Source organism: Solea solea, chromosome 16, assembly GCF_958295425.1.
Source record: "Solea solea chromosome 16, fSolSol10.1, whole genome shotgun sequence".
NCBI lineage: Eukaryota > Metazoa > Chordata > Actinopteri > Pleuronectiformes > Soleidae > Solea > Solea solea.
Genome location: NC_081149.1, coordinates 1,652,687 through 1,675,937, shown reverse-complemented (window position 1 = coordinate 1,675,937; position 23,251 = coordinate 1,652,687). Strand labels below are relative to the sequence as shown.

General features: G+C 40.5%; 1 protein-coding gene across 2 annotated transcripts in view; it reads left to right on the top strand.

Annotated features, from left to right (window-relative positions):
* The window catches only part of nbr1b (NBR1 autophagy cargo receptor b), a 39,139-nt gene extending 22,445 nt beyond the window's left edge, over positions 1 to 16,694 (top strand). For both annotated transcript variants that reach the window (XM_058653104.1, XM_058653103.1), the window contains exons 18-22: positions 513 to 722; positions 10,737 to 10,894; positions 11,013 to 11,127; positions 14,800 to 14,893; positions 16,020 to 16,694. In XM_058653104.1, coding sequence (XP_058509087.1) covers positions 513 to 722; positions 10,737 to 10,894; positions 11,013 to 11,127; positions 14,800 to 14,893; positions 16,020 to 16,193 — 751 coding nt within the window. In that variant the 3' untranslated portion in view covers positions 16,194 to 16,694. The remainder of the gene's footprint in view (positions 1 to 512; positions 723 to 10,736; positions 10,895 to 11,012; positions 11,128 to 14,799; positions 14,894 to 16,019) is intronic.
* The last annotated feature ends 6,557 nt before the right edge of the window (positions 16,695 to 23,251 follow it).

Sequence of the window (23,251 nt, the reverse complement as noted above, 5' to 3'; positions counted from 1 at the left end):
CATCTTGGTCGTCTACACAAAAAGACAAAGGTGTCGTTCTGAGCTTTTCTCGGTCTGGGACCCATTTTCACAACAAACATAAGTTCTGTGTCGATAAAAACCAAACATCGGCAGATTACCCCGACCGAAAAACTAGAAACCCAGATGACCAGGTCACAAACTGGTGGATCAGGACTAGGACCCAATGACCACATGAGGTAGGATGGATGTGATCTTATCTGTGTGCAGGTGAAATGTTGTTGAAAGGTCCAGCGTGTAAACTAAGCTGCATATCACTAAGAACCTATCCAGACTATTTTAAAAACATGCAGTAAAGAAAAACTGCAATTCATACAATCAAGTGATTGTACACTCCACACAATTGAGGATAATTATTATATCTTAAGTTTCTGCCAAATGTTTTCTACTCTGTGATTTAAGAGGTGAAATATGACAAAAATGAGGTGAGTGACTCCAACATGGCAGCTCGTGTTGTGGCTGTTCCTTTATTCTCCACATGCTCTTCTCTGCAGCTCTGCTCTGTCCCAGCCTGGCGACGTCCCCGCTAAGACACCCACAGACCCAGATACTGACCCCACTGAGGGCAGCGAGGCTGCCGCAGTCCTGGAAGAGTCTGCGGGACCCAGCAGTGCCAATGACATGCTGTGTACGTCTCAGACGCTGGACGATGAGCCACTGACACCGGAAGTGGTGGCACCACCCAAAGCTGGTGTCACACCAAGGTCCGTATGATTGAGATCTTCTGCCCCGTTTTTCCGTTTAGGAATACGGTACAGAGAAGCTGACGTCACAGTCGTGTGTGCGCTGGTGAAGCTGACGTTGTTTGGACAGTTGTTCCACAAAAGTCCTGAGGTTATGGGCCCAAAGCTCTATTTCGCGGGGTGCTGTGAAAAGGCGGGGTCACACCCTGATCAGATCGCCAGTCCAGAGTTTTATGAATTGTCTAGCTATCACAAACGGTCTCTGGGTTACGGTCATGAGAAGTGTGCGTGACAGATCCTGTCAGTGACAACAGCACTGCTAACAAAAGGGTTAAAAGTGAATATTTTCTGCTTTCTTTCCCACATGAACAAAGAAATCATTACGGACCAAACGATGACTCAATTCATCGAGAAAGTTAAATTGATTATTAAAATGATCGTGATCGTTGCAGCAACAGTAGCTCGTCTCCGATTGAGAGTCAGGAGCGTGGAGGATATCCAGGAAAGTTCTCTCTCAGATCACCAAAGAAAGTTTTGCTGTCTGTTGCGAAGAATGAGAATTTGCGGCCCCCAGCTCGTACACCATTTTAAAAAACTTTCAGCAACTTTAGACCCTCAACTCTTCCACAGTGGTCCACCAAGTTTTGAAGGTGATCGCACAAAAGCTTTCAGACAAGTTTGTTCAAATACCAAATGTCATATTGTGTGCCATCACCAGGGGGCGCTGTTTTCACATAGATGTCTTCTGGGCAGGACTATCATCAATGCTAGCAAGTTTGGTTCAGATCGGACCGGGATTCGCAAAGTTGTAACAGTTTGTTTTTTTGTCGCAAAAATCGGACTTTGCATAGTTGCCATGGCAACGCCGTTACACGATGTGTCATCATATTCAGCACGCATCATCTACCCTAACCCTAACCCACCAGCTTTGAGTTGGATACGATAATTTATGTAAAAGTTATTCCCAAAATGGTAAAGAAACCTTTTTTTTTGTTTATTTTCTGCCACCACCAGGAGGCGCTGTTTTCAAACTTGACCCTTTTTTCATCGTCTTCTGGCATCCTCGATCACTGGTGTTTATTCTCCCATGTATATTTATATCCAATAACAAAAATAAAATGTGATTCTATTAGACTATAGTAATAAAATGGGCGTGAGTGGTCGCAGAACTAAAATAGTTCTTATATATATGTAAACGCGTTAGTTTGCTTTTGTGGGAAGTCTTAGTCGATTGATATAAGTGCAAGACAGAAGTAGGATCCAAAATGAAGTCGGGTAAACTCGGTTCAAGAGCTAAGGAGAAGAAGAAAGACGACGATTTGGAGCTAGCTGCTCAGGGGCTAGCTGATGCTCCCTCAACCCAAGCTAGGGACGGAGATATTTTAGCAGCTATACATGCGCTTCAGAAAGACTTCTCTGCACAGCTACAAGAAGTTTGGATCTATAATGACTGAATGACTTAGACTAGGATGTTTGGGACAATATTATTATATCCCAGTGTTTAATATTCCGGTAATATAGCTGACCCTCTGTTGATGGTATCAAGTCTGTCTCAATGATAATGACAGTAATACATCTCTGTTTCTTGTTAGAAATCCTGATTATGGGTCAGTTAGCTACACGTGATAGGGTTTACTTTTTTGTGTGTAATACCACGTTTGTTCAATGCTGTGTATCTGCTCCTTAGTTCAGGATCAATGCAAGTTGTCCGGATTTGCAGTCTGTTGTAAGAGTGTGAGAGGGGTCTGTGTATTCAGGGGCCACAGGGATTTAGGTGAGCTCCGTCTGTTTCTGTTTTTTCTTTTCCTTATTTTTCATGTTTTATTGGCACACTGGTTCCTTTTGGTGGAAGAGGAGTTGATGTTACTGTAATATTACTGAGGCTGGGTTATGAGTAATGCCCCTTTTCTCAATATTGTTTCATGGAATGTCAGGGGTATGAGAAAATGAGTCAAAATGAAGCAAGTACTATCCAGACTTAAACACCTCCTAGCTAAAGTCATATTTCTTCAAGAAACACATTTATTGTCAGATGATATTGTGCGTATTAGAAAGTGATGGCCTGGATCATGTTTCTCCTCACAGGCAAGAGGAGCAGCAATCCTTATCCATAAATCAGTCCCTTTTAGGATTCACAAACTTCTCCAAGATCCTGCAGGTAGATTTGTGGTGGTTAGTTGAACTCTTTTGAACCAAGAAAGGATTCTTGTTAATGTTTATGGACCCAATAATGATGATGCCGCATTCTTTAGTAACCTCTTAATGACGGTTTCCTCCTTTCGAGGTGAAATAATAATGGGTGGAGATTTTAATTGTGCTCCTATATGACACCTCACACACTAATACCCGAAAGGTGATAGGTCACTTCATGTCAGAGCTGCACCTTTGTGATATCTGGAGAATTAGAAATCCCACCGCATTAGAGTACTCTTGCCACTCAAACACACACCAGACACAATCCCGCATAGATTATTTTCTAATTTCTAGGTCTCTTGAGGCTAATATACAAGAGAGTAGATATAAAGGCATAGCTATTTCAGACCATGCCTAACAGTGTGGAGGCTTAGCCCAAGATGGCTCCATGACCAAGCATGTCTAAGCTTTGTGGAAGAAAACATTGAGTTGTTCTTTGCCTAGAATAAAAATGAAACCTCAGCTTCTATTAGATGGGAAGCCTTCAAAGTCTATATTAGAGGTCAAAAGATTTCTTATACTAGTAGCAACTCAAATAAGACACATCTCCTTATGACTGAACTTGATCGAGATATTAAAGATCTAGAAAAGGAGCTCTCAGTGAATAATACTCCGGAGAATGTTCAGAGACTCTCAGAATTAAGGGCTAAATATAATGATGTTACTGCAAGTAAGGCCTTAAACAGTCCCAGTCGATTAAAGCAGACGTATTATGACCAGGGAGAATCAGCGGGTGGATTACTAGCATGGCGGATTAAAACTCTGCAAAATTAAAGAGATCACTGAGATTGAAACTGAACGACAACAACGAATCCAACAGAAATAAACAGAGCATTTCAAAAATGTTATATGAACCTTTATACGTCAGAGACTCTGAATACAAATGACATGCACTCATTTTTAGATCGGCTCTCCATTCCAGCTTTAGACAAAAAGGTAAAAGATAGACTCTTCCATCATAAAGGAGGAACTGCTTGAAGCGCTGTCCCATATGAATGGAGGGACAGCATCAGGTCCGGATGGATTACCCATTGATATTTACAAGCGTTTTAAGGCGTTGCCCCAGACACCACTCTTTGATATGTTGCTCGAATCAATTGAAGCCAAACATTTACCACCCTCCTTATCGAATGCATTAATAACCCTGATTTTAAAACCACATAAGCCCCACATAAAATGTGGATCATATCGTCCTATTTCGCTCATAAACTCAGATGCTAAGATTAGAGCAAAGGTGTTTGCTAGACGCCTTGAAAAACATCTTCCTCCTCTGATGACCAAGACGGTTTCATAATAGGCCGTCAGGGTTTCCACAATATTCGAAGACTACTAAATATTGTTGAGGTGAAGAGAGAACCCCTGACACAGCACCAGTCTCCCTGGACGCTGAAAAAGCGTTCGACAGGGTGGAACAGGATTATCTTTTTGAAGTGCTTCAACGATTTGGGTTTGTTGATTACATATGTAAGTGTATGAAAATGCTATAGCACTCCCCAAGCGCGTCTGTCATGAATAACTTTGTAACCTCCCAGCCCTTCAAACTTCAACGTGGGACCAGACAGGGGTGCCCCCTTTCACCCGCCCACCCACCCTATTGCAATTAGACACAACAGTAGTATATCTGGTATCAGAATAGGGAATGTGGATAATAAAATAGGATTATTCGCAGATGACATTGTTTTATTCCTGACTCAACTAAAGTGCTCTATTCCAAATCTCCTTCGTTTAAAAAATTCCTTTCAGGGTATAAAGTGAATGAATATCCTCTTTCTTGAGAGTGCCCGGATGCAGCAGAGGAGTGCAGGCGTGTGTTTGTGAGCTCTCGGTGGTGGTATCTAGCATCTGCCTTTATCCTGATTTAAATTCTCATAACTTTGGTTTGTATGCAAGAGGCGAAGCCATTAAGAACTCTTTTGTATGGCAAGCTACAATTTTCGACATACAAAGCGAAAGAAAACTCGCGGCACCTGCACGCTGTAACTACAGGAATCATGGCGGACGGGGAAAAGGAAACATCCTACAGCAAACGTCTCGATGCTATTCAAGAAACTAAAGAGGACCTCACAAAACATAATGACAAGAAAACAGCCGACATACGAACGACATTAGCGAAAATTGTTGACAAAATCGAGAAACTGATAACGCATCTCAAAGACAAAACCGCAGCAGGAGATCTAACATTAGGATAATAAATGTGCCGGAACAAGCAGAAGGTCGTGATCCCGTAGGATTCTTGGAAAAGTTAATACCGCAAATCCTGGGTGATGATAACTTCACCTTATCTGTCACCCTGGAAAGAGCGCACCGCATCGGGAAGAAGTCGGACAGACCTCATCGTCAAGTTCCTGAACTTTAGAGATAAAGAGAAAGCCCTTCGTCTAGCCAGAAGTAAAGGAGTGATGACATATACGAAAACAAAAAGATATCGTTCTATCCAGATTACAGCGCAGACCTGCAGCGTAGGAGAGACGAGTTCCGTGACGTGAAGAGGACGCTGCGAGAGATGGAGGTGGAATACGCGCTGATCTACCCAGCTCAGCTTCGCGTCAAACATCTGGGATCCGTCAAGTTTTTCTCCACTCCAGCCGAAGCGCAACGTTTTTTGAAAGATCTCCCAAGTGAGTAATTTAAAGCTGACCAAAGTGACTGCAGCACACAGCGCACAATCCACCGCTGTAGACACTGAGGAGAGGGGATGAGAAGCTGGGACATAATAGCCTGATCCTGTTATCTTTAAATGTTCAGAATAACTGGGACCACGGCTGACCACTTTCTCATTATCCAGAGGCTGCAGGCAAGGCTGTCCAAGCTCCCCCTGCTCTTTGCGCTTGCAATTGAACCGTTAGCCATCGCCATCCACTCCAACACCTGTGTGAACATAAACTTCCTCTGTATGCAGATGATCTCCTATTATATATAACCGATCCACACGTATCAGTCCCCCCCCTCTATTGAAAGGCCTCAAAGAATATAGTGCAGTTTCAGGGTATAAATTAGATTACACTAAAAGTGAGATTCTACCAATAAATATACAGGACAACAACATTAGAGCTCTCACTGACCCATTGAAATGGTGCAACATTGGTTTCAAATACTTGGGTATACAAATTGGCAAATCGGTTGAATATATATTTAAACAGAACTATATGAAATTATTGGACCAAACCAAACTTAACCTTCAATGATGGAGGTTTATTTACCTATTTCAATGTCTTTCGATAAATGTTCCCAAGAGTTTTTTCAAAGAGCTTAACAAAATGATAACTCCTTTTATATGGCAAAGGAAAAACCCTAGGGTCAAACTCATCTCACTACAGGCTCCATATTCAAGGGGAGGACTTAACCTTCCAAACTTTAGGGATTATTATCTCACCTCTCAGTACCGAACAATTTGGATCTGGCTGCATGCAGAGAACAGTGAGGTTAGATGGGTCCCAATAGAACAGCATGAGATGAAGTCAATGCATTAAAGGATATTCCATTTATATGTACAAAAACATGTTTAGCCACACTCACAAACAATAAAATAATACTGAACACATTTGCTGCTTGGCAAGAATCTCACTCACTTCTCGACACATATATCTCTTTTCTTAGAAGGGCACCTTTGTGGCGTAATCCCGACCTCTCACGCCACATAGCTGACTCAGTGTTGTGGGGATGGAGGGACTAAACTTGCTGATTTATATATTTATGGTACATTTGCTAACTTCCAACAACTAATTGAAAAATTCAACCTTCCCAAAGGTAGTTTCGTCAAATTCTTACAAATTAGAGACTGGGTTAAAGAGAAGTCTAAAGAAACATTCCCAGATATCCCAAAAGAAACTCCTCTTGAAACCCACCTATGTAACAAAATATGCAGCTCAACAAAAGGAAAAATATCTTCTATATATAGTATCATCAACGGAAAGTTACCTGTGTATAATAAAACATCTACAAAAGGTAAATGGGAAAAGGACCTAGGCTGTGTTTATGAGGAGGCAGATTGGCATCACCTATTAGAACAAGCACAGACTGTGCTAACCTCCACAAAACACAGGCAAATTCTATTTAATATATTCCATAGGACACACTACACCACTTACAGGTTACATCAAATTAACAGCAACATTTCCACCAGATGTCAGAGATGTAAAGTGACCGATGGTGATCTTATACACATGCTTTGGAGTTGCCCAATGATAGAAGAATTTTGGAAACGTGCCATTGAATTAACCTCAAGGGTAAAAGGAATTCAAATTGAACAGGACCCAAAACTATGGATTGTGGGGGACACAAGCTCTATTAATGTGACCTACTATAAGAAATACTTTATTTTGCTTGCGAGCACTGCAGTGAAAAAATGTATTCTGATTAACTGGAAATCTGAAAATTCACCATCATTAAAGGGGACATATTATGCAAAATCAACTTTTTAATCATTTTAATACTTATATTTGGGACTCTGGAGGCCCTACCAGTCACCAAAGTGTGGAAAAAGAATACTCAGTCATGTTTTCGTGGTCCCCCTTAGTGTAAGTATAGGCGATAAAACACTCGATGTTGAATTCCCTGCGCTTATGACGGCAGCATGCGCATTTCACCGCGAATGTTACCGCCCACCAGTAAGTTTACTTCGAGAGCTCCACCTTAGCTCCACCTTAGCTCCACCTTGTCCCTGCGAGAGTGCAGTCGAGGGAGGAAGAGCGGTATTATGTCAACGCGGAGGGACAAGTGTGCTGTTGGTGGCTGCACAGTGGAGCACAGTGTTTTACACAAACTTCCAGCCTCAGAGGATTTTATATATGAAGCTAATGTTCCGGATAAAGTCAGCAAACGTGTGTTCGTGTGTTCGCACCACTTCACATCAGACTGCGGCCAGCGGTCGCCGTATTTAGTCAGCGACCGTATTTCACCGACGTACAAACACACACATTTTTAAGAAAAGGTCAAATAGAGGTCATAACTGACCATTCTGACACGTCCTAATTAAAGATATTTGTTCAGTACGTCCTCCATGACCGGAGCACAGACTCAGTCTGATACAGTCACCGGTCTGATACAGCGCCAGTTTATTCAGATCACCGCGCGCTGCTGGCGATCAGTGGTGCTGTCCCTAAGTGTTTTTAACTGATTTACAGTTCGTCAGTGTTCGGCTTGATCCTTATGTAGGACGTCTCTTCCTGTGACAGCACTCTCGCTGTTTTCTGCGCATGCTGCCATGTTGATATTGTCAGAGAACTAGTGGAGGGAGGGGGAGACGAGAAGCAGCTGAGCGAGTGAGCGCAGTAACGAGGACAAATCAGAAACCCCCTGGAAGAAGTGGGTGTGTGTTTGCCTGTGTCTCATTTGCATATAAAGGGACCATGCACAAAAACCGAGCGTTCTGAAAGGGGCGGGTTTAGCAGGGTTATTGAACTGCTATGGTGCTTCATCCTTATGGTATTTTGACCAAGGCATGTCACTGACATGTTCATTAGGACACCAGGGAACTATTTTAATGGGGGAAATAGGGTATAATATGTCCACTTTAAGACACTGGATTAATGAGCTTGTGTCATACTGCACACCTGAAAAGATATTATATAATGTGAGAGGGAAGCATGCAGCCTTCACAGATATTCTGCCTACTCTGGACTTGGCTGACTGAGGTGGTGTGAGCCTTCCTGGACCGGATTCAAATTAGTCCTCTGCAGGTTTCTTCATGTATAACTTCCTTATTTATGTATTTGTTGTGGGTAGTGTGTTGTTTTAATATGGATATGAATATTTACAGATGGGTGTATGTATAAACTGTATATATAGACTGTGTAGGTATATAAGTGAAAGGAAATTGAGAACCATACAAGGGAGGAGGGTGGGGGGTGGAATGGGAAAAGTTTGTGTAATATTATTGTTTAGTTTTGGTTCTTCTGATGTTCAAAAATCAAAATATCAAAAATGTTCTTCCCTTTACGTCTGTAAGGTTATATATTTGTGTATGTTTCTTTTGTAAAATCCATCTTTCATTGTAACAAACTGTAGATGCTTGCTACACACCATTAATATCCTGTAAGAGCTTCTGTTAATAAAAAACTAATCTTGAAAAAAAACAAACAGTTTCTTTCTTAAACAGTCAGAGAGAAGTTACCCCCCCCCCCCCAATATACACCCCATTTAAAAACACATCATGCTTTACTTATTTGGGGATCAAAATTACTCATTCAACAGAGGATCTTGTTTCTACTAATTATAGACTACTTTGGACTACTTCTTTCTGGTTTAGGCCCAGTTCTTACCTCTCTTGGGTGACCATGGAAAGACATGCATCTTCATAGGTATCTGTATTCAGATAAGCCTGATAAACTTAAGAAATCCACAGGTAACTCCATTCGTGTTTGGCATGAAGTTCATTGTTATAGTTAAGTTTTCTCTAAATCTATCACAGTTCACACCTATTTGGGGTAACAACAATTTTCATCCAGGGGCAAAAGACAAGGGTTTCAAACTATGGGCAGACAAAGGCCTTGGCCAAATAGCAGATCTCTTTCAGGAGGATGTTCTCATGTCATTTGAGGATAAAAGAAATCAATTTGACATTCCTGCTAATCATTTCTTCAAATACCTAAAGTTAGAGACTTTGTTTATAAGACACAAAAACAGCTCTCAATACCCGTCCTCAGCAGTAGAAAAAATGGTGGTAAGCCCTCACCAGAGAAGACTTCTTTCCATCTTTTATAGGATTCTGTTATCTGGGTCACTTGAGTCTTCTGAGGACAAGAGACTTGCTTGGTGTGCAGACTTAGGGGAGGAGTTAACTGAGTCTGAATGGCAAACTATTTGTGCCCAGTCACAAACACAAACATCTAATTCAGGTTTCAGACAGCTGGTCCATGAGGTTCTGGATCGTTTCAATGGTACCGTTCCTGATGTATGTTCTACATGTGAAACACACAAAGGGACACTTTGCCACTGTTTATGGTCCTGTCCAAAAATACAAGAATTCTGGAGAGAGGTGGTTGAGACACTTTCATATACGTCAGGGGTGACGCTGCCTCTGTGCCCAAGAATGTGTGTTTTGGGACTCATTCCAAAGCATGTTAATCTCAGCAGAGCTATCAGGAAGATGGTTACCATAAGTTTACTTCCAGCCAGACGGAATTTTGCAAAATGTTGGAAATCTTTACATAGACCGACTACAAAAGGCCGGCTGGGTGGCATTGTGCAAGTTATAGCCATGGAATAAATAACGTAGTCACTGAAAATGTGGACTTCGTAAAGGGCCCTCAATTTCTTAGGGCTCTAAAGTGACCTTACAATCATTACCCCTGTACAAACGTTGGGAATCCCATTGCCTCGATATTTTTTGCCTCTTCACCACTAACTGTGCCATTTTGTTTTGAGTGTTTTTTTTTTTGTTTTTTTTACTAAATTAAAGTGTATACAGTAAAAGTTCATTTTTATTGCATTGATTCATCACATTGGAAGAACGTTTAGACTCAATATGCAAAATAGTCCAAATGTTACACGTTTATTTTATGTGATATTGCACAATTCATATACAATAGTAAATATAAGTCATAGCGTACAGCACGCATGACCTTTAAAAGCCTTTAATTACAATAAATATAATATTTTAGCACAATTTTAACATCTTAAAAAATGACATGTCATCATTTTACAATAAAGCTTTTTTCTTCTTTCTTGTTTGAACGGTAATTACTGTTGTAAGTATATTTGTCTTAATAAAGTTTAAAAACGCGTGTGTTGTTCTCCAGAACATAAAGTTCCTCATCAGGGTTTAGTCGTGTTTTCTTCTTCCTCTGTGTACCTGAGTTCAGAGGATCGCTAAATAAACGTGTCGCTGTTCACTGTGTGCAGTCCTGAGAGCAGTGGAGAAACACATGCTCCTGCTGCTGCTGGTGACGACGACGACGATGATGATGATGATGATGACGAGGACGAGGACGATGATGATGATGATGATGATGACGCTGAAGAAGGAGCTGAGGGCTCTGACTTGTACCAAACTGAGGAAGGTGAGCACTGCTGAGTACAGACTCACCTCAACTCTCTGTCAGCCTCAGGGTTTGGATCGTGCAGCCTCTTGTGATGTTTGTGTGTGTGTGTGTGTGTGTGTGTGTGTTCTTTCTGCAGCTTCTGGTTCTGAACAACCTCAGAGAGATGAGACTGAAGAGACTGAGGACAACTCTGAGGACAACCCTGAGGACAACTCTGAGGACAACCCTGAAGACAACCCTGAAGACCCCAGGTCTGTCACACTGACACCGATGGACAATGACTTAAAAACAGTTCCATCACGATAATTGAAATCCCATCATTTAATTCCAATAGTTTCTGTGCGTATAACAAGGATGTCAGACATTATTATTATTATATTGTATCTGGGGAAAAAGCAGCTGTAAATGTATGAATGTCTATCAAAACTGACTCAACTATGTCGTAGAAATGTGAAATAATATTTGAAGTAAGTGTCTTCTTGGCCGAGAAAGGCAGAAAAATGTCATTTTGGCTCATGTAGATGAACGACAACAACTCCCAGCATGCACTGCACAGGCTTGAAGCAGACAGCGCACAAATCCCTGTGAGGAGTTAAATATATAATAAATACCTGTTGTTTTAGAAGCGGAGAGTTGTTAAAGGAGACATATTATACCCTATTTCCCCAAGTTAAACTAGTTCCCTGGTGTCCTAATGAACATGTCAGTGACATGCTTTGGTCAAAATACCATAAGGATGAAGCACCATAGCAGTTCAATAACCCTGCTAAACCCGCCCCTTTCAGAACACTCGGTTTTTGTGCATGGTCCCTTTATATGCAAATGAGACACAGGCAAACACACGCCCACTTCTTCCAGGGGGTTTCTGATTTGTCCTTGTTACAGCACTCACTTGCTCAGCTCCTGTTCCCTCCGCTCCATTCCTCTCCCCCTCCCTCCACTAGTTCTCTGACAATATCAACATGGCAGCGAGAGTGTCGTCACAGGAAGAGACGTCCGACACAAGGATCGAGCCGAACACTGACCAACTGTAAATCAGTTAAAAACACTTAGTGACAGCACCACTGATCGCTGTATGTGACTGTATCAGACCGAGTCCGTGCTCCGGTCATGGAGGACGTACTGAACAAATATGTTTAATTAGGACGTGTCAGAATGGTCAGTTATGACCTCTATTTGACCTTTTCTTAACAATGTGTGTGTTTGTACGTCGGTGAAATACGGTCGCTGACTAAATACGGCGACCGCTGGCCGCAGTCTGATGTGAAGTGGTGCGAACACACGAACACACGTTTGCTGACTTTATCCGGAACATTAGCTTCATATATAAAATCCTCTGAGGCTGGAAGTTTGTGTAAAACACTGTGCTCCACTGTGCAGCCACCAACAGCACACTTGTCCCTCCGCGTTGACATAATACCGCTCTTCCTCCCTCGCCTGCACTCTCGCATGGACAAGGTGGAGCTAAGGTGGAGCAAAGGTGGAGCTCTCCAAGTAAACTTACTGGTGGGCGGTAACATTCACGGTGAAATGCGCATGCTGCCGTCATAAGTGCAGGGAATTCAACATCACGTGTTTTATCGCCTATACTTACACTAAGGGGGACCACGAAAACATGACTGAGTATTCTTTTTCCACACTTTGGCGACTGGTAGGGTCTCCAGAGTCCCAAATATAAGTATTAAATGATTAAAAAGTTGATTTGCATAATATGTCCCCTTTAATATGAGGCTGTGGAGCATTTGGTGGAATTGTACTTCAGAATAGTTTTGACAAACTGCTTTTGTGGAGCGGGAAACAGCTGCAACTCGACTGTAGGGTTATCGGTGGATGCATCCGCCGCCATTCAGAGGGGTCCACTTATTTCCCACTCCACAAAAGCAGCCATTTCCTCTAAGTCCGTCTGGTTCTTTCTGTGGAAAAGATGTATTTTCTTGCTCTAAAACAACAGGTTTGAATATAACGACTTTATTCTCGTAAATTTACGACTTTATCTTGTTAATTAAGACTTTATTCTCACGACTTTAATCTTGTAAATTTACAGCTTTAATCTTGTAAATTAAGACTTTTTTCTCACGACTTTATTCTCGTAAATTTACGACTTTATCTTGTTAATTAAGACTTTATTCTCACGACTTTAATCTTGTAAATTTACAGCTTTAATCTTGTAAATTAAGACTTTATTCTCACGACTTTAATCTTGTAAATTTACAGCTTTAATCTTGTAAATTAAGACTTTTTTCTCACGACTTTAAACTTGTAAATTTACGACTTTATCTTATAAATTAAGACTTTATTCTCACGACTTTAATCTTGTAAATTTACAGCTTTAATCTTGTAAATTAAGACTTTTTTCTCACGACTTTATTCTCGTAAATTTACAACATTATCTTGTAAATTAAGACTTTATTCTCACAACTTTAATCTTGTAAATTTACAGCTTTAATCTTGTAAATTAAGACTTTATTCTCACGACTTTAATCTTGTAAATTTACAACTTTAATCTTGTAAATTAAGACTTTATTCTCACGACTTTAATCTTGTAAATTTACAGCTTTAATCTTGTAAATTAAGACTTTTTTCTCACGACTTTATTCTCGTAAATTTACGACTTTATCTTGTTAATTAAGACTTTATTCTCACGACTTTAATCTTGTAAATTTACAGCTTTAATCTTGTAAATTAAGACTTTATTCTCACGACTTTAATCTTGTAAATTTACAGCTTTAATCTTGTAAATTAAGACTTTTTTCTCACGACTTTAAACTTGTAAATTTACGACTTTATCTTATAAATTAAGACTTTATTCTCACGACTTTAATCTTGTAAATTTACAGCTTTAATCTTGTAAATTAAGACTTTTTTCTCACGACTTTATTCTCGTAAATTTACAACATTATCTTGTAAATTAAGACTTTATTCTCACAACTTTAATCTTGTAAATTTACAGCTTTAATCTTGTAAATTAAGACTTTATTCTCACGACTTTAATCTTGTAAATTTACAACTTTAATCTTGTAAATTAAGACTTTATTCTCACGACTTTAATCTTGTAAATTTACAGCTTTAATCTTGTAAATTAAGACTTTTTTCTCACGACTTTATTCTCGTAAATTTACGATTTTATCTTGTAAATTAAGACTTTATTCTCACAACTTTAATCTTGTAAATTTACAGCTTTAATCTTGTAAATTAAGACTTTATTCTCACGACTTTAATCTTGTAAATTTACAACTTTAATCTTGTAAATTAAGACTTTATTCTCACGACTTTAATCTTGTAAATTTACAGCTTTAATCTTGTAAATTAAGACTTTTTTCTCACGACTTTATTCTCGTAAATTTACAACTTTATCTTGTAAATTAAGACTTTATTCTCACAACTTTAATCTTGTAAATTTACAGCTTTAATCTTGTAAATTAAGACTTTATTCTCACGACTTTAATCTTGTAAATTTACAACTCTAATCTTGTAAATTAAGACTTTATTCTCACGACTTTAATCTTGTAAATTTACAGCTTTAATCTTGTAAATTAAGACTTTTTTCTCACGACTTTAAACTTGTAAATTCACGACTTTATCTTGTAAATTAAGACTTTTTTCCCACGACTTTATTCTCGTAAATTTACGACTTTATCTTGTAAATTAAGACTTTTTTCTCACGACTTTATTCTCGTAAATTTACGATTTTATCTTGTAAATTAAGACTTTATTCTCACGACTTTAATCTTGTAAATTTACGACTTTATCTTGTAAATTAAGACTTTATTCTCGAAGTCTGTGAATTTTGGCCTGGTCTGTGGCCCTAATACTCGTAGTAGTGGTAGAAAACAGTCTTATTAGATCCTACAAATAAAAGCATGTGTGTGTGTTTAAAGTGTGTTGTTCCGCTCTGGTCATAAAGTGGTCTGATCCTCCCTCAGACACCCAGGTATCACCAGCGGTCTGGTGAAAGGAGCTCTGTCTGTAGCTGCCTCTGCATACAAAGCCCTGTTCACTGGACAAGGCCCCACACAGGTGAGACACTGCTTTATATTCCTCATGTTCTATATCTCTGTTATTAAGATTAGACCTGCTCCTGTTTGTCTCTGCTGAGTTACATGTAGTTAGCGGAACATGCTAACACCTTCAGCTTACATTAGTTACATTTTTGTCCTTAGATACAAAAACTCATCGAAACACGATGTAACTTTGTATCAGTGTTGTGACCAAATGATTTGATTGACGCCCCTTTTTTTCATGCCGATAACGAGACGTGTGTGAGTTTGTGTAAATGTCACGACATTTCTGTTTATTGTGTGTGTGGAGACTTCTCTCATCATAGAGACAGAAACTGTTTTGATTTACAATAACATAAAAATCTGGACATTATAAACTCTTAACATTTCAAATGAAATATATACCAAGGGGGTGTGGCTTATTCTGTTTTCATTGCTTGTCCTTACACTAGTGTAGTCATATTTCCATCCTCTGTTTTTGCTGTTGTTTCTTTTCTTTTTGAAATAACAGTTGCACTAAATACAGTTTCATCGTTGCATTTTAGTCCAGAGGCTACTTTTAGTTTTAGACAAATGAAAGGTTTAGATTGTATATCCTGGCCATGCATACATGAATCATTGTTTTTGTCTGTTTTAAAGAGGTCAGCCCCCTGGCCCCGCCCTGAAGGCCTCAAAATCTCCAACACACAATCATAACCTCCCTGAACTGAGAGATCTGCCATTTTCACGCTCATGTGTGACACTCTTGTAACAGTTGAAATATGTTGGGAAAAATATGGATGAAATATGGAGATAAAAGGTTTTCTGACCTAAATTCATTTGTTAAAAGACTATACTTCCTTTTTTTAGACTCAATCTAAAATACCTGCCAAAAACAACACTGCTTTGTATTTATTTTTAAAATGCTTCTGTGCCTGAGCTGCATCAGGACAAGTTTTCGAATTTAATTGGGAAATGAATTGTATTATTATTATTCTTGTGATTGTGTTATGTCATTCGTATAGGTGAAACAGGTATACAAAGATAAATGTTATAAAATTACACAAGTACCATATCTTTCCAAATCCTCTGTGAGACTGCAGCGTTGAGACCCTGAATGTTCAGTCGCAGGTTTCTTGGACTGATAAAATCCTGTTCCCGTACAGCCTCCAGTGGACGAGTCCACCCAGGACACCATGATGGCCGTGTTGGTGGAGATGGGCTTTGCAGACCGGCCGTTGAACCAGCGGCTGCTGAAGAAACACAACTACAACCTGCTGGACGTGGTCAACGAGCTGGTCCAGATGACTGACAGTGACTGGTACTCCACACGCTACTGACAAAAGAGGCAAAGCAGCGACAGACGAGATGAAACTGAAGACATGAAGAAAGTCATCTCCACTCAACTACCTTTTTTACCTTCATCCTTCTGCCCATCTCTCCTCTGACTGATTCAACTATCTTCTCTGTGATCTCTGCACACTGGAAACATTACATTCACAGGAAGAAACATCTTCTAAAGGTGAAGACCACACTCCCCTACTGTCTACAGTCTAACCATATGAAAGTGGCACTGACGCCGTATTACTTTACAAAGCTCAAGAAGATGAAGCTGTGTTCGCTGCACAGACTATGCAAGCAGACACACCAACATCAAAGTAACAATGCTATGTGTTAGCATCCAAATGCTACACTTACGTACAAGCTTCCTGGTTTTAAGTACAAATACCACATACTGTAATCTACAAGTGTCACTTTGTGTCACATGTAGCGAGTTAAGTCGCAGAATGTGCTTGTCAATCAGAGGTAAACATATATGTGTGTATTTATAAGTGTGTATATATATACATTATATACATATATACAGTTATATATATACACATACATACATATATGCACATATATGTATGTATGTGTATATATGTATATATATATACATATATACACATACATACATATATATGTGTATATATATACATATATGTATGTATATATACATATATACACATACATACATATATACACATACATACATATATGTGTATATATGTATATATATAAGTGTATATATGTATATACTGTATATATATATACAGTATATACATATATGTATATACTGTATATATATATACAGTATATACATATATGTATATACTGTATATATATATACAGTATATACATATATGTATATACATATATATGTATATATATACAGTATATACATATATACACATACATACACATATATGCATATATATGTGTATATATATATATATATTTATACACACATATATTTATATATATATACAATTGCAAATGCAGGCGCCTGTGAAAGTCATCGTAGGACTCTTTACATCAAATGAACGTCTTCTTATTCTTCATTACTACTGACTTTCTAGTCAAGTGTTGCATAGAAGTGAATGGATGTATTGAAGTCTCAATTTGGGCGTGAACACCTAGAAGATAAACTTGAATCAGTCAGGTTAGAGTTAAAGTAAAAGCAGAAGATGTCGTTAACTTGTTAAAAGTCAAAGTCTTTATGACTCGACACATATACACTTTTTCCTTTACAATATACATAGCATTCCTTTTACTCTGTCTGTTATTAGGTCGCTTATTGTGGGCAATGTTGCAAGTCAGTGAGCAGGTCTGCTTAGTTGAAATATTAGATTTTTTATGTCACTTGTTACAAACGTGAGGAAGCACTATATCAGCCAAAAACCGAGATTTTATGGACATTCATGTGCCAAGCAATTCAAGTTGATTAAGTTGAGGCCATTGAATCATGAATATACATCATATACATATATATATATATATATATATATATATATATGTATACTATTATATCATCCACATTGTCCACGTCTGATTCCATGAGGTCCATAGGAAAGTATTTCAATAACACCATAATAAGATTGCTTTGAAGGTGCATATTTAAATCTGATCTAATATGATGATCTGTGCTCATTTACGTCCAAGTATCTATGATTGTGAATGCATTTTTATTAATATTACTCTTGTTTTCTTTTTTTATTCCTGTCAACATCACTGGAGAATATCAAACACATATTGCTGCACTGTATGTGTAACATATTATTATTATTGTATTTGCACATAACCTCTCTCCAGTGTTCCTGAAGCTCTCCCTTGTTTCAGTGTTGTCTAAATATGACTGGTGTATTTAACTGCTCTTCTATTAATACAGAAACCATAAATCATTGTACATGTTTGTTTAGACCTTTTTAAACTATGAAACAATGTCCAATACCATGTAGTGCAGTGTTTCCCCAAACCTTCCCAAAAGCAAACTATATGGGACCCAAATCACAATATACAGCAAATTTAAGACTAACATAGGGACTCATTTACAGCCATGTCTGTAACGCCTAATGTCATTTGAATTGGCACATAAAATATAAATCTTAAATCTTAAATAAAAAGTTGGGGAAATTCTGCAAATTAGTTTGGGGACTCAAAGAAATCTCCTGTGACCCGTCTGTGAGTCCCGACCCAGTGTTTGGGAATCACTGATCTAGTGGTCGGTTGTGGGTGTGTGTATGAGGATGATTTATAATCTGTAATTTGGTACATAATACAGTCGTAACCATTCATTTCCTACCTGATGTAGTTTATCACTGGTTATTCCTGGAATCACGTTAAGTTGCTTGGAGGTGCTCTTTGAATGGGATTATGCCGCTCTGTGGATTATCTCTCCCAGCTTAGCTCAATTTTTCACCCCACTCCAAAAAGAAGATCAATCAAAGATTCCAGGGATTTGCAATCTTGCAGAAAGTCACGTGATTTGACGCGACTTCAGAATATAAACTGTCGGCATCATTAGTTATAGCTGTTGTGTGTGTGTGTGTGTGTGCGTGCGATGTTTTGTGCTGAGAAACACAAAAAAAACTGTGACTGAGAAGACGGAATCAACGTGACTTGTACAAGTTATGTTTATGAACAAAAGTATGTAACATCTGTTTCCCTGTCAACTCGCTCTCATTGGTTATTGTGGGGTTCTGCTCACGCCCAAAATCAGAAGGCACCTATGATTGGGCACATTACGAGTGTATGTACAGGACATTATTTCCAGACTTTCACTGGGATCAAAACTGTATGTAACAATGTGAACTGTGGTATTTGTTGCTTCACACATGTATGAATATACAGAACTTGTAGTTGAAATCAGTGACTATCAGCTTACTTCATGAGTTTACAGGTTCAAAGTTTAAGATTGTTTACAGTGTTTCTTTCTTTCTTTCTTTGAATGCTCGAGGGCTGTGGTTGTTGTATTACCAGGCTTGTTGTGTGGTTTGCTCTGCTGTATGTGTGTGTGTGTCCTCTTGAAAAAAAATGTCATCAGATTGTTTGGAGGTTGTCTTTTTGTTTGCACGTGAGAGAAATGGAAGGCTTTGTGGATGCAGTTGACTATACTTGTCGAATAAAAAAGCACTTGTACGACTGTGACGGATTGTGTGATTCCGCTGTGAAATTTTAAGCATGCCTGCTGTTCTTGCTGCTGATGTCGTCGGGTGCAGGACTTGTGCTGGTAAAAGAGTAACATTTGGGTGGATTGAACCTTTAAAACTTGAAGTATTTAGACAAAGTGGTATTTTGGTGGAATCAACCTTTAAAACACCAAGTTCTAAAGGAGAGAGAGAGAGAGATTCACACATCCCTCCGTCTCCCATTCATGTGTATGTGGAAATTATATATGTGTACTAGTATGCATTGCAGCAGCAGGCACTAATAAACGAGTAGGATTACAATAGACGCTTGCGCTGCAATGCATACTAGTGAGAACTCTAGGTTCTCACTAGTATGCATTGCAGCAGCAGGCACTAATAAACGAGTAGGATTACAATAGACGCTTGCGCTGCAATGCATACTAGTGAGAACTCTAGGTTCTCACTAGTATGCATTGCAGCAGCAGGCACTAATAAACGCGTAGGATTACAATAGACGCTTGCGCTGCAATGCATACTAGACTTAGACTTAGACTTAGACTTCCTTTTATTGTCATTGCACAGAATACACAGCAGTGAAAACTCGTTGCTTGGCAGCAGATAAGAAATGAACACATAGCATTGAATTTTTGTCACTTCTGAGTTTTTGATGGGAAATGTCTTTTATCTTACTGTAAATGTCTATACATGTATCCAACTTTTTCAGCCTAACTATGATTAATAAAAAAAAAAAATAAGTGTTTTATGTATATAAATATATATAAAAATAGTGCAAAAACTGTAAGCAGCAATATGAAAAGAAAAAAAGAAAAGAAAAACAGTTTAAATATTGCACAGATAGTGTCGGGAAGGGGGGGGGACTGCTAAATTGTTATTTGGAATTTAGCAGTCTGATGGCCAGCGGAAAGTAACTGTTCTTGAGTCGGTTTGTTCTGCAGCGGATGCTGCGGATCCTGCCAGACACCAGCAGGGAGAACAGTCCATGGTGGGGGTAGGTGTGGTCAGAGAGGATCTGGTGAGCCCTGGTTACACAGCGCCTGTGTGCAATGTCTTTGATGGGTGGGAGTGGAGTCCCAATGATCTTCTCCGCTGTTCTCAACACCCTCTGCAGAGACTTCCAGTCGGAGGCCTTGCAGCTCCCAGACCAGACGGAGATGCCACTGATCAGCAGGCTCTCGATGGTCCCTCTGTAGAAGGTGGAGAGGATGGGAGGGGGGAGAGACACCCTTCTCATCCGTCGCAGGAAGTGTAGGCGCTGCTGGGCTTTCTTCACCAGGGAGGTAGTGTGAAGTGTCCAGCTGAGGTTGTCTGTGATGTGAACCCCCAGGACCTCTACCGTTGTGCCATTGATGAGGAGTGGTGTATGGCTGGGTCGGGATCTCCTGAAGTCGACGATGATCTCTTTTGTCTTGTCAACATTCAGGAGCAGGTTGTTCACCCTGCACCAGTCCACCAGATGTCGCACTTCCTCTCTGTAGGCCAGTTCGTTGTTGTCCTGAATGAGGCCCACAACTGTTGTGTCGTCCACATATTTTAGGATGTGGTTGGTGTTGTACCTGGGACGACAGTCGTGGGTCATCAGGGTGAACAGCAGGGGACTCAGGACGCAGCCCTGTGGGGAACCGGTGCTCAGGGAGATGACACTTGAGGTATTGTTACCCACACGGACAGACTGGGTTCTGTCAGTGAGGAAGTCCAGCAGCCAGTTGCACAGGGGGGTGTTGAGGCCCAGTGGGCCCAGTTTGTGTACCAGCTCCTGGGGGGATGATCGTGTTGAATGTTGAGCTGAAGTCCAGAAACAGCATCCGCACGTGGGTGTTCTTGTCCTCCAGGTGCTCCAGGCTCAGATGGAGAGCAGTGGAGATGGCGTCCTCAGTGGAGCGGTTAGGTTGGTACGCAAACTGGAGCGGGTCGTATGATGGAGGCAGTATGGAAATGATGTGGTCCTTAACCACCCGCTCGAAGCACTTCATGATGGTCGTTGTTAGTGCAACAGGGCGAAAGTCATTAAGGCATGTGATGGTTGGTTTCTTGGGCACTGGGATGATCGTGGCAGACTTAAAGGGGACATATTATGCAAAATCAACTTTTTAACCATTTTAATACTTATATTTGGGACTCTGGAGGCCCTACCAGTCACCAAAGTGTGGAAAAAGAATACTCCGTCATGTTTTCGTGGTCCCCCTTAGTGTAAGTATAGGCGATAAAACACGTGATGTTGAATTCCCTGCGCTTATGACGTCAACATGCGCATTTCACCGCGAATGTTACCGCCCACCAGTAAGTTTACTTCGAGAGCTCCACCTTAGCTCCACCTTAGCTCCACCTTAGCTCCACCTTGTCCCTATAAAATGTGAGAGTGCAGGCGAGGGAGGAAGAGCGGTATTATGTCAACGTGGAGGGACAAGTGTGCTGTTGGTGGCTGCACAGTGGAGCACAGTGTTTTACACAAACTTCCAGCCTCAGAGGATTTTATATATGAAGCTAATGTGTCGGATAAAGTCAGCAAACGTGTGTTCGCACCAGTTCACATCAGACTGCGGCCAGCGGTCGCCGTATTTAGTCAGCGAACGCATTTCACCGACGTACAAACACACACGTTTTTAAGAAAAGGTCACATGGAGCTCATAACTAACCATTCTGACACGTCCTAATTAAAAATATTTGTTCAGTACGTCCTCCATGACCGGAGCACAGACTCAGTCTGATCACATACAGCGGCCGTTTATGCCGTTCGCCACTGGCGATCAGCGGTGCTGCACTCTCTGTGAAAATCAGTTAAAAAGACAGCACCGCTGATCGCCAGCGGCGAACGGTGAGCTGCCTAAACTGGCGCTGTATGTGTGAGTGCCGTCACAGGAACAGACCTCCGACACATGGATACATAGGGACAGCACAGCTGATCGCCAGCGGCGAGCTGCGAGCTGCCTAAACTGATCGCCAGCTCCGGAGCATACAGTCACCGGTCTGAAACAGCGGCAGTTTATTCAGATCACCGCGCGCTGCTGGCGATCAGCGGTGGCGATCAGTGGTGCTGTCCCTAAGTGTTTTTAACTGATTTACAGTTGGACAGTGTTCGGCTCGATCCTTATGTAGGACGTCTCTTCCTGTGACGACACTCTCGCTGCCATGTTGATATTGTCAGAGAACTAGTGGAGGGAGGGGGAGAGGAATGAGGGGAGGGAACAGGAGCTGAGCGAGTGAGCGCAGTAAAAAGGACAAATCAGAAACCCCCTGGAAGAAGTGGGTGTGTGTTTGCCTGTGTCTCATTTGCATATAAAGGGACCATGCACAAAAACCGAGCGTTCTGAAAGGGGCGGGTTTAGCAGGGTTATTGAACTGCTATTGTGCTTCATCCTTATGGTATTTTGACCAAAGCATGTCACTGACATGTTCATTAGGACACCAGGGAACTAGTTTAATTGGGGAAATAGGGTATAATATGTCCCCTTTAAAGCACGGGGGGACAACAGCCTGGATCAGTGACGTGTTGAAGATGTCTGTGAGCACACAGGCCAGCTGGTCTGCGCACTCCTTGATCAGCCGTCCTGGGATGTTATCGGGGCCAGATGCTTTCCGTGCGTTAACTTTTCTCAGGGCTCTCCGTACAGCAGTGGTTTCGAGCCTGAGTGCCTGTTCATCGAGGTGGGGGGTGGCTTTCCTCGCTGGGGTGTTGTTCAGAGCTTCAAATCTCCCAAAGAAGTTGTTGAGCTCATTGAGGAAGCTGATGTCGTCTCGGCAGGGTGAGGGTGTATATATATATATATATATATATTTGTCTGTAAAATAAATGATTTAATGGTATCAGCCCTAAAGTTGTTGTGTCCAATTATCTACATTAGGAGTCGAACTTCATCCTCACCAAACTCTGTTCTCTGTTTTGACCGCGAAACATAATAAAAGGATTAAGGAAATGTCTCCCTCTCTAATGT